The 11,488-nt window shown below is 50.5% G+C and overlaps 2 protein-coding genes across 2 annotated transcripts; one reads left to right on the top strand and one right to left on the bottom strand.

Moving 5' to 3' along the window:
- On the bottom strand, positions 1-4,507 carry TAF9B (TATA-box binding protein associated factor 9b). Its single transcript, XM_075513163.1, has 7 exons — positions 4,358-4,507; positions 4,197-4,278; positions 3,823-3,959; positions 3,614-3,748; positions 2,731-2,812; positions 2,028-2,141; positions 1-1,563 (listed from the first exon to the last, which is right to left on the bottom strand). Exons 1-7 carry the CDS (start codon positions 4,406-4,408, stop codon positions 1,397-1,399), a joined length of 768 nt encoding a protein of 255 aa, XP_075369278.1. The 5' UTR covers positions 4,409-4,507; the 3' UTR covers positions 1-1,396.
- Positions 4,508-5,727: 1,220 nt separating this feature from the next.
- On the top strand, positions 5,728-11,441 carry LOC142415138 (growth hormone secretagogue receptor type 1-like). The gene is made up of 2 exons (XM_075513164.1): positions 5,728-8,975; positions 10,125-11,441. The coding sequence occupies exons 1-2, from the start codon at positions 8,219-8,221 to the stop codon at positions 10,430-10,432; spliced, it is 1,065 nt and encodes a 354-aa protein (XP_075369279.1). The 5' UTR covers positions 5,728-8,218; the 3' UTR covers positions 10,433-11,441.
- Positions 11,442-11,488: the final 47 nt, after the last annotated feature.

Here is an 11,488-nt window from a genome sequence, read left to right as displayed (position 1 = left end):
TCCTACGCGCTTCCTTTTCCTACAGTGAAAAGCGAGTTTTATTCAGCGTTTCTTCAAACAACAACAACAAAGGCAAACTGAGAATACCGCAGGGGTTACAAAGAGCAGCACAGACACCGCAGCCTCAGAACCCGCAGGAGGAGCCAGCCTGGGGCAAAGCGAGGGGGGCCTTGGTCCACTTCACTCCTGAAAGCAGCGTAGCGTTCATTTCTGTAGCATTTTAAAAGCTGGTATATTAAATTACTTGTCAACTTTTAAGGGCCTTAGTGGGAAACAGCGATTTTGCATTTGCAGCTGAGCCAGCATTTGTGCGAGAGCTCTCCCAGCCTAAGTCACGTCAAGCTCCGCCTGAGAAAAGATGCATTAGGAAGGGCAGTACGAGCTAAAGGCTTTACCCAGAGACATTGTTCAAAACCACACACCACCTGGTCGATTGTTTAAGATATAAAAACACATTAAATTTATTCAGTCTTTTAGCAGAGCAGACTTGGGATCCGGCTACACCACAGAAGCATCTGCAGGTACCCGAGGCATCAAGTCAGGCGCTCGCAGCCGAGCTCAGGCGATGCGCCCTTCGCTGCGTGCCCCATGACAGTGACGTTTCATTCAACACACCTCTAAGCACAAGCTTAACGAAATTATGAGTGACGGAGGTGCAGCTCTTTGGAAATAAATAAAGAACAAATCTTGGCTGGGATTTTACCTCTAACTTTTGAGTTGTGGGTACTGGTGTAGGCGTCAAGGCCAACAGAAACCACGGATTAATGGACACCGGAGGTCAGCCTAAGTAAGTGTCCTCCAGAAACCCCTGCTCTACCTCTTATCTGCATTTCTACTGTTAAGAGATAATCTTCACGCCCACTGGAACCGCACACGGAGAACGGTGTATGCAACTAACACAACCTAGAAGCATCAAATATATTTTTTGGGGAAAAAAAAAAAGGCTGCTATTCCCCAGCGACATCTCACCTCGCCCAGGACTCCGTTTTTGATGTTATTTGAAATGAGTATCTATGTCTCACCACCCAGTGTTTTCTAAAAATTATTTTTACTTGGCACGGGGCAGTAGGACCAGCCCCTGGCTCACCAGGCTTCAGAGAGACTGACAGGTCCATTAGAAATAAGGCGACACAAGAGACGCGAAGACCGTTCTCCTGTGTAACAGTGACCAGTGCTCACCATCGCTGCTGCGGTTCAAAAGACATTACGGGCCACGGGAAAAGATCAGTTGCTTCTTCCTCTTTCCCCAGGCAACGATCTCTCTCTCACTCCACACCCAACCACAGGCTAACAGAGTATTTACACGCTCTCACACCATTTACAAAGAACTCTTGGCAAAAACCTTATCGGACTCAATATGAATCACTGAAGAAGGGAGGGGGCTCGGACAGTCTCTTCACAAGTTATCGTAGTCGTCATCATCTTCATGCTTCCTTTTCAAGGGATTTGATTCGTTAGATGTATTCTGTGATGATACCATATTTGTAGTAATAAGAATGTTCTTTGGTCCAATTAACGAAGGATTAATTAGAACATTCTGAACTGTCGGAGTAGTTGGTGTGGCTGTGGAGAAAAAAAAAAGAAGCCACCGAATGAAAAGCTTGAAAAAAAATGACAGTTGATTTTCCCACACTGAAACAGAAGTTCCAGCCCAATAAAGAAGTGTGCTACTAGGACATTCCGGGCGGAAAACCCTGGAGTAATCCTGAGAGCAAAGTAGAAAAGACAGGAAAATGCCAGTGGGGTGAGCACAAAAGAGTGAGAGAGAGTTAAGGTGTAAGGGAGATCTGCCCGAGACGCCGTACGTCGCGGCTGACAGCACTGTGCTAGAAACAGGAATTGAAACTGGAAGTTCCTGGAACGACCAGCGAGAGGCTGCCTGCCTTATGGAAGGAGACACAAAAGATCAGCAATATTAAAAAACAGAAGAGGTGAAGTAATTTCCCACATTATTACTACAAATTCATTTCCGTTCTGCTAAAAAGAACACCAAAAAGCGCTGCTGATCTTTGCAGCTTGTCTTTTACCTGACTTGACTGCTGCCTGGGAGGACGGGATCTGCACGGTGAACCTCTGACCTGTCAGCGACACTGGAGTGCCAACTTTTGTTGAGACAGATACGGTTTGTGCTGAAGGTGTACCTGAAATTCAAACCGACTCAGTCAAAAGCTAAGTTAAAAAAAATATATATATATACTCGCGCTCGTTAAAAGTTTGCTTTCCAAGTGGAACCTGTTATTTTCAAAGGAGCGGGAGCACATAGGAACACACAGGATATACAGGAGGCAGATTTTCAGGCAGAACTGCACGTGTACTCAAGACCTCTGCAATTCTAGGCAACGAACACGCACACTAATACGTAAGTGCATATGCTCAGTCATAAATTCTGTGAACATTTAAAAATGGATTTTATTTAGTGCTATTTGTAGTTCAGGGTCACGCTTACACTGAGGAAAAAAACCTCAAACTTATGTAGGTTTCTTGAATAGTCTCTTCACATATAGAAGTTACCACAAATACAGGAATAAAAACACAGAATGTCAGAACACGTATCAAAGATTACAATAATCTTTTTGAAATGAGTTTAATTTTTCCGATGCCATCAAACGATACTAAGTTCAGGTGGCACCCAACGTGTCCTCAGTGGTTGAAGCATGCTTGAAATTACTCCTCAGTATTTTTTTCCTTCATAAAATCAAGATGGGAAAGCCCAACTGAGCTGTTTCCTACCTAATGTAGGAGTGCTGGGCCTGCTGCTCACAGCACCAACGCTCAGGCGAGGGACTGTTATCCTTCCTGCTGAGGAAGAGACCTGTCGAGAGAGAACATTCAGTTTAGCACCCCATTAGAAATTAATTCAAGTTCTTAACACAAGAAGGAGAAACGGTTCTCCCTACAAAACCACAGGGAGCCTATTTCACAGCGACAATACACGATTTGTATTCCGACACAGACATCCTCGAACTCTTCACAACGTGAACGGCACCGGCGCGAGCTGGAGAGCTCCTGGGCGTGCCACAACGCCGAAGATCGGCAAACAGCTGATCTGGCAAACAGCGCTCGGGTCAATCAGGTTAGTTTCTACTGGAAAGAATAACTAGGACATTTTAATCAACCGTTATTCTTCTACTCTGCAGCTAGCAACAAGACACGTCCCATGTCAACACCTTAAGCTCAACTTTTAAAATTCTTTCTTTAAAATGGGGGAAATAAATATGAAATCCCCCACACCGAGTGACTTGGCGTTTTCCAGCAAACAAAGTAAATCTTCTCTCTTCCCTCTAAAGCAGAAAGAACTACGGCATAAGTACAAAACACCCTTTAATATCTATACTAACGCCTTACTTTTGCCTTTTACAACCTGATGTTCAACTCGACAATCTTGCTTTAATGCAAAAAGATTCACAGATGCATTTTTTAAACACATTTTGCATTTGAAACTAACCAACAGTACGAATTCTTGCAAGTTGCTAGAGATATAGACCACTGACCTAGTTTCAAACGCTATTTTGATGCGCACAGGTCAGCATCTGCCCACACGTATCCTTCAGAGGTGCGGAAAACTCGTAATTCCAAGAACATTCCTGACAAACAACGCGGGCAAAACCCTCACCTTCTTCTGCAAGGACTTGAGCCTGTAGTTGGGAGCTGTCAAGCAGTATCTGTCAGGCGGGAGCCTGGGTCCAGAATAAGGCTTTATCAACGGCAACGGCGTCTGATTTTTCTGCCTTGCAATATCTAACAAGAACTGGAGAGACACGGTTACATTCCCACCTGCAGTCTTCTACCGTGGTCTGTTATTACCCCTACAGCTCTACTTACATCTCTTGGAGGCGGAGATGTGAAGGACTGGTCTGTTCGGCACTGGATCGCCAACCTCACGTCATCTGCATCGACACTGGATTTCTTCGCGTGGCTCGAGTAAATTTTTGCATCTTCCAGTATGGTAGTCACGTACCCTTTGAAAAACAGAACCTCTCGTTGAGGCTGGATTAGAAGAAATAGCTCTTTCCTCCCCGATCCCACCCAGCTGTCACTGGAAAAGACCACCCTGCTTCCTCCCTCCAGGGTTATTTTTAAAGACTGACGGGGGAACCCCCCAGGCCTGAAGACACCACTTCCCTTCCCCACCCGGCGCTTCCCTGCGCGCTGCCCGGCCCCGGCAGAGCCCCCGGCCCGGCCCCGCCGCCGCTCACTGTAGGCGAACTCCAGCATCTGGTTGATGACGCGCGGCTCGTACTCCGTGATGCCCATGTCCTTCAGGATCTGCGCCATCACCTGCAGGGCGGAGAGGCACCGCTCAGCTCCGCCGCCACCCCGCCCCGCCCCGCCCCGACCCCTCCGGCCCCCGCCGTACCTGCGCGTCTTTGGGCGCGCTCTTGGGAGACGCCATCTTCGCCGGCTCCATCGCTTCCGCTCGCCCCGGGCGGCCGCTTCCGGTCGCGTGACCGGGGTGCCGCGAGCGCGGCTACGGGGGCCGGGAGGGCGGCTGGGGCGGGGTTGCCATGGAGACGCGGCCTGGCCGGGGCCGGGCCGCGGCAGCGCTGCGGGGGAGAGGCCGCGTCCCGGCGGCAGCGTGTCCGGCGCTGGTGGTGCTGTTCCTGCTGCCTGTGCCAAAGCAAAAAGACCTCGGGGCCTTTAACAGCCACGGCACAAACGGGGGGGTCGGTGTCCACCGGCCGCTACGGGTGTCCCCCCCTCCCGGGGCGGGAAGCGGGGCGGGGAGGCACAGGCCTCACGGTGGGTGGAGTGAGCCCCTGCGCTCCCTCCCCAGGTCAGGCCGGTATTGGGTTAGGGAGGGCTTTTATCCTGCTCTTTAACAACTACATTTCTGTCATGCAGAAGTTCTTTGTAATAAACATATTTGCGGAGACAGAGTGATACACGAGGGCACAGACCAAGTCTGATGGCTTCGGGGAATTGTCCCCTGTCCCCCGTGCTGCAGAATAGTCTTAACGGCAGCCGGTTGTCCAGTGATGAAGCAGAAGGGTATGTTACTTCATTAAGGACTTTGATAACCACTTTTTAAATTGGCAGCATTCCCCAGATTAAAGAAAAATGGGAGTATTGGCAGCAGGATTTTTTAAGCTTATTTTCCTAGCAGCCGAAGGATCTCTACATACCTTCCACGCAAGCCTCATCAAAAGTTTCTCTCTCTCTTTCTGAGGCCAGAACAGAACCAAAAAAAATGGTTTTCTTGTGATTTTGTCAAACAGGGGGATTAGCAGCACACCAGAAGAAGCTGCAGTAGCGTTGTCATTAGCCGTGACGGTCCAAACGAAGCAAGGTCTGGAGGAAGATGCGATATCCGCACTAGACCGGCGGATGTAACGGGGAAGAGGAGTCAACCTCCTTTGAGAGCAAGAAGAAATAAACAGCTGTTAACTTGTGATCCCTCTCATCCCCCTGCAACGCGTTGCAAAACATTCCGGCAGCACGTGCCAGGGCTGGAGGTGCGGGCGGCCAGAATGCCTCTGCTGAGGCTCTTTGGCTGGAAGCACTGTAGCGTTACAGTCCAAGTCATTTGACTTTCATGAGTCACAGTATATTACACAAAAACATCCTGCGAGGGGGGAATGGAGGATGAATTCCAGACACCGACCTTAGACAACAAACAAAACCCAAACCCACTTTTTTTCCCCTGTTTTAGGGAAGAGGGGGAGGGGAGCTCTTCCACCGTGGACTGGATGGAGGCTGTGGATCAGGCTGAAACTTGGCATCATTGGGCCGGCTGCTGTCACTGCCGTTTATCCTTGATGCAGTAAAAAAGAAAGATACTTCGTACTGCCGAAGGGCTCTGGGTTCACCCCCAAGAGCAGGCAAAGACCCTGCTGCCCCCCCAGATCTCCTGTCCGTGCTGTCACCGCCCTCCCTGCCAACCCTGCTGCGCAGAGGTGACTCTCCAGGCTGAGCAGCACGACCAAGAGCTGCGGCTGCTTGCAGCATTTCTGCCTGGAAACCAGCGGCGAGGGGAAGGCACGGAGAGCCAGTTTCCACAGGGGAGATATTTGTCCCCGAGGCCACAGATGCCTTCCAAGCGGGCAGCTGAGCTGGAGCCGGTCTGCCTGGCCGTGAAAGCTTCCTCCCCACCACCAGTCCTCTGGGGCACGGCCGTGCCGTGAATGCCTGCGTTCAGCTGGCCGCGGAGGCACCGCGCGTCGGCCGAATGAAAGAGCAGTCACCCTTCATCTCTGCCCAGACACTGGGGTTTCTTTCAGCGTTGGAAAACAGGAAACTGGGTCACGGCATGGCCAGGCCGAGCGCTGACTCCTCCGTCTGCCACTGCTGAACCGGGGACATTCATCAAAGGCAACTGTCTCCCAGCTGGGAGCGATCTGCTCAAATAAATAGGGATGACAGCCGCACGCTGTTCAGCCCACGCGAGTGTGCGCCGGCCGGGGCTTAGCTCCGCTCAGGGTGTGCTGTTTAAATCACCAGTGCAGAGTTAAGTGTTGGGGATTTCTTCTTAGACTGGTTTTGTAGATGTGTTTAAGGTGCAGCTTGGCACACAGACTGCTTTGCTTTTTTTTTGAGGTGTTCAGGTGCCTAAGTGTCTTGGAAAAAAAAAAAAAAACAAACCACAGCCAGCGCTTCTGCCTCTTGGAAACGGCAGCAGCAACCTCCCTAACGTTAGAACCCGGGATCCGTCAACACAATGCAGTGACTGTGTTCAGCACTGACCTTTCAAGCCCAAATCCCACGCTATTTGGCTCTACAAAATGCTGGCTTTTGAATCGTCCTTCAGACAAGAAAAACGGCAAAGAGCAGAGCTCTGAGGAAAACGGAGGAGGTTTGTTTTGTAGCAGGTACCCCGCTCGCTTCTGCCAGTGCCCCAGTTCCTGGGTTATGGAGGAATTGCCGAGGACTGCGGCCGGACACATCCCGCTGTCGAGCCGAGCGGCGTACGCAGCCTCTCCGGTGCTGAGTGTCCCTGCTCCCTCCAGCTGCCTGCAGTTAATCTCCAGCTCCCCGGAGCCTTCCCTTGCGATTTTCCTCACGCTGGCCCCTTTTCCCCTCGCCTCCCCCGCGCTTTCCAGCTCATAATCGCTGATCTTTTCTGAAGTGGAAAGTAAATCGGGGCTAAGTGTCAGACTGTCTCATTTTGAAGACTGATGTTCAAATAAAGGCTTTCCCATCCTATCTTAATAATGTCATTAAAGCACTGTCAGTAGAAATTTCTCACTCGGCGGCATATGCCAGGGAGGAGCTCAAGTGGGAAAGGCCCTAAGTAAACACAGAATGATGGAAAATTATGTAACTGGCCCAAATGGGCTAATTACATTTCCAGTATCAAAGAACTGTTCTACCCTACCTGGTAACTGCAGGCACTTTTTGCAGGGTAAGGAGAAAAGCGGAGTGGGAGTGCGTATTTAGCGCAGCATCATTAGCGGTGTGTAGGTGGAGGGAGGAAGATGGATGACCGCAGAATGGGCAGCACAGGAAACAGCTGCAAAAAGTCAAGCGGCCCCGGCCAATTTCCTCAGAAATTGTGCCGCGTGCCAGGGAACTCCGGCACCCCGGGGACCTCCTGGCACAACAGCATCGTCGTCACCGGTGGCAGGAAAGCCATCCTGCAGGTGAAGCATCCCGTGTCTGCCAGCCGCGGTGACCGCCTGCGAGCCTCCCTGCTCCTCGGCGGAGCCTCAAGAAAACCTCTCAGCCTAACGATTTCCACTTGTGGCGCTCACAAGTGCTGGAAGGTTCTGGCAAACCGCTGAGCACGTCTGAGAGGCTGTTCCCGTCCGGCTTTCATTGGGGGGACTGCCTCTCCTTGCAGCTCCTCCACGATCGATCCAGAGCCTTGCCGCCCGACCCGGCTCTACGCACTTAGTGGGATTCACAGAACTTGAAAGAAAATGTAAAAAATGGCCCTTTTCCAACCCCTGCGAAGCTAAGGGTAAATATCGGCATGGTAAATATCGTTTTGTAATGGTCAATATGGTTTTTAAAAGGTTGTGGCTGGCAAATGCTGTATGTGTGAAGCTAATTGTAAAATTAGCTTCTTGTAAAATGGACTAATCGGCACTTGGGTATTTATCGTCATCGGCTAAATGGTTATGGACATAATTTTGACTTTGTAACTGATCACGTAAGAATCCTTGCATAAACAATTGGTGCTTGGACACTCGCTTTGGAACATGCCTCTCTCTTACCGTGACTCAGGTTTCTATCGAAGGGGAAGACGAAGCCAGCCCTGCCCTCGGCTTTGAAACCAGACATGGGCTCCATCTCGAATCACAGCTATTTCCGAAATGACACAGACTCCTCTGCAGATCAGTCTTTTTCTTTGTTTGACATCCATATTTTGGTACCCGTGACTATAATTTGCATTGTACTGTTTTTCTTGGGAGTTTCCGGGAATTTGATAACGATAGTCATTTTCAGACGCTCGCAGGAGATGAGGACGACGGTGAACATGTACCTGTCCAGCATGGCGCTGTCAGACACGCTGATTTTCCTTGGCCTGCCTTCGGACCTCTACCGCCTTTGGAAGTACAAGCCCTACATACTTGGGGATTTTCTCTGCAAGTTCTTCATTTACCTGAGCGAAACGTGCACGTACTGCACCATCCTGCACATCACCACGGTGAGCGTGGAGAGGTACTTCGCCATCTGCTTTCCCCTGAAAGCCAAAGCGACCATCACCAAGTGCCGGGTGAAACGGGTCATCCTGGCGCTGTGGGGCTGCTCCCTCCTGAGCGCCGGCCCCATCCTCTTCCTCTTCGGGGTGGAACACCCCAACGGCAGCCTGCCCCAGGAGAGCCGGGAGTGCAGGTCCATCGAGCGTGTGGCCCGTACGGGGCTGCTCGAGACGATGACCTGGGTCTCCACCATTTATTTCTTCCTGCCAATGTTCTGCTTGACTCTGCTGTACGGCCTCATCTGCAGAAAGCTCTGGCGGAGCGGGCAGCGGCTGCCGGGCTGCCAGGCTGCGGGCAGGAAAAGGTCCCACACACAGACTGTCAAAATGCTGGGTAAGAGTATTTTAGAAACCCAACCTGAAGCGCTGCCCTCTTTCATCACTCCCAGGGGGTGTACGGCCATGCGGGGCACGATGGAGAGGATGGACAAAACACACAGGGTTACACCAATTTAAAATCAATGGGTTTACACTTAGTTTGTGTTCCTGGCTCTTTCTGGTAAGAAGGGGAGTCCCCGACTGCACGGTATTCAGGCTAGGGATCTTACTGCACGGCGGGGAAGCAGATCAGCGTGGCTTTTGGTTGTTTTGAGATCACATTCTTCATGTCCTCCCCCCCCCATCTCTGACCTTGTAGGATTAAATTAAAGGAATTAGAAAATTCTGTGACTTGAAACCAGACCAGGCACTTCCCCTGCTGTGGCAAGGAAAGGTTTTAAAGCCATTTCCCCTGCAAAATTTCGCAAGCTTAGTGACTGTGGCTTTGTCCAGGATGGCAACAACCCACCTGTCTGGGCTTACTTGAAGGTGATCTTCATCCTGTGCCAGCTGGTACCTGTGCCTCGGTGCAGACACTGAAACCAGGAGGCTTTGGGTCCCCTCCCCATCGCTCTGATCGCTCCCTCCCAAGCCCCCCCACCAGAAACCCTTCTCAGCAGGGAAGCAGCAGCACCCACAACTGGAGATACCTTCAGTAAAACGTACCACAGCTCTCCACTGGCTGTTTCCTGCCAGGTTTTACTTACTTATTGCATGCTCTGCTTTTCCATCCTCTTCCTCAGTGCCTCCTGGTCCAGTTTGCTCCCCTTTTCCACCCAGAGGGGCCCCCCACGTCCCGTGTCCCTGGTCCTTCCCTTCCGATACCCATCACAGGATGCCAATGGCGACTCAGATTTTCAGGCCCAGGGTGAGCAGTAGCCCTTAATTTAAGTACAGGCTGCTTTGCCACAGCCTGACTCCATTCCTTTATCTCCACTGGACATGGGTGTAGAGAGCCCTATTTTAATTGCAAACAGTTAATTTTGCGTGCAACCTTAAGTCCTTGTTGCTTGAGATTACCAGTAACCACAGCACAAAAGCAAGGCAGGAGGTCTTGTCTTCGCTGGGTTAAACTTAGCAAGCTCCCGTCTCGGTCCTTAAATAGTTTAAAGAGGCAGAATAAACTCTGCTCAAGACAACTGAAGCATGCTCTCTTCCTCTTTAGCCATCGTAGTCTTGGCCTTTGTGCTGTGTTGGCTCCCGTTCCACGTCGGCCGCATCCTCTTCGCCCAGAGTGAAGTCATCCTGTATGACCTCACGCAGTACTTCAACCTCATCGCCATGCTTCTCTTCTACCTCGGGGCTTCTATAAACCCCATACTTTACAACATCATGTCACACAAATACAGGAAAGCGATGAGCAAAATCCTACACCACAAGCGAATTCGGCGCTGCAGGAGCCTGACCAGGAGTGAAAAGGTTTCTTTGGAAGGTACGGAACTCGGTTCTTTCATGTCAGCTGCTCGGCATTGACTTAATCCTCACAACCCAAGCATTTTGCCAGCAGTGTTGTGGCTTAAAACACGGGTAGATGGTGCACGTGGAGACTGGAACAAGTTTTAAGGCTGTCCTTGTGGCTACTATGTGTTTCCCGAGGCAGGTTTGGAACATTTTAGTAAGGTTGGAGTCGATTCACGTTATTCCTGCACACAGGGGCAGGCACGAGGAGAGGCTGGGCTCTTCTCTTCAGTGAACTGACCAGCCACGTTGTCAGGCTTAGCTGCCCACAAAGCTCCTGTGAAGGCATTGGTCTCTGTTTTTGAGAATCAGGCATTTTGTTAATCACAGACCTGTGAAACAAAATTCAAGTTACTTTCTTCCCACAGAAGCCAAGAGAGAGAAAGCAGAGGCTAAAGCCAGGCCAGCTGCTTGCTCTCAGCAAATAAGCATAAGAAATACAATCGGTAAGGTACATGAAAGGAAAGCGATAAGAAATTCCTCATTTAGTGGGACTATGAACATGCTGCCTTCTTCCTACAGACTGGTTTATTGCTCACCCCTCAGGTCTCTTGAGTTGCCTCCCTCATTTTCAATCTTTTATCTTGTTCTTTATTCAAACTATACCCAGCTTTCTGCAAAGTCCTTCCCCATCTCTGCTCAGCTCTATGGCGAGAAACCATCCTTGCCTTTAGAGCTCATCAGAGCAGACCAGGGACAAATTACACACGTGGGCGATCGCTGGGGAGGGAAGCAAGAGCGGAAGGCGCCTGCCCATCTCCCTTGTTTGTGAAACAGGCACACACAGTCCAGCCCACCCCTTCATGGGCTGTCCCAAGACCTCACGTAAAAGGGTTCAAGAAACCGCACTCTCTGGTCCCCCGACTGACACAGCCCTTGGAAAAGAAGAGCACAGCCTTGCGCTACGGTTCCCACAAACAACTTTTCTTCCAGAAAGATTTTTTTTTTAAGGCAGCCCTTAATGACACTTAGTAACAAGGCTAAACGGGTTTCTTCACCTTAAATTCCGTACTACTCAAATGATGGCTCCTGAGTAAGACTCAAATCCAGAATAAACACACACAACCCTGT

Source organism: Mycteria americana, chromosome 10, assembly GCF_035582795.1.
Source record: "Mycteria americana isolate JAX WOST 10 ecotype Jacksonville Zoo and Gardens chromosome 10, USCA_MyAme_1.0, whole genome shotgun sequence".
In the NCBI taxonomy this organism is placed as follows: Eukaryota; Metazoa; Chordata; class Aves; order Ciconiiformes; family Ciconiidae; genus Mycteria; species Mycteria americana.
This window is presented reverse-complemented; position numbering and strand designations above follow the sequence as displayed.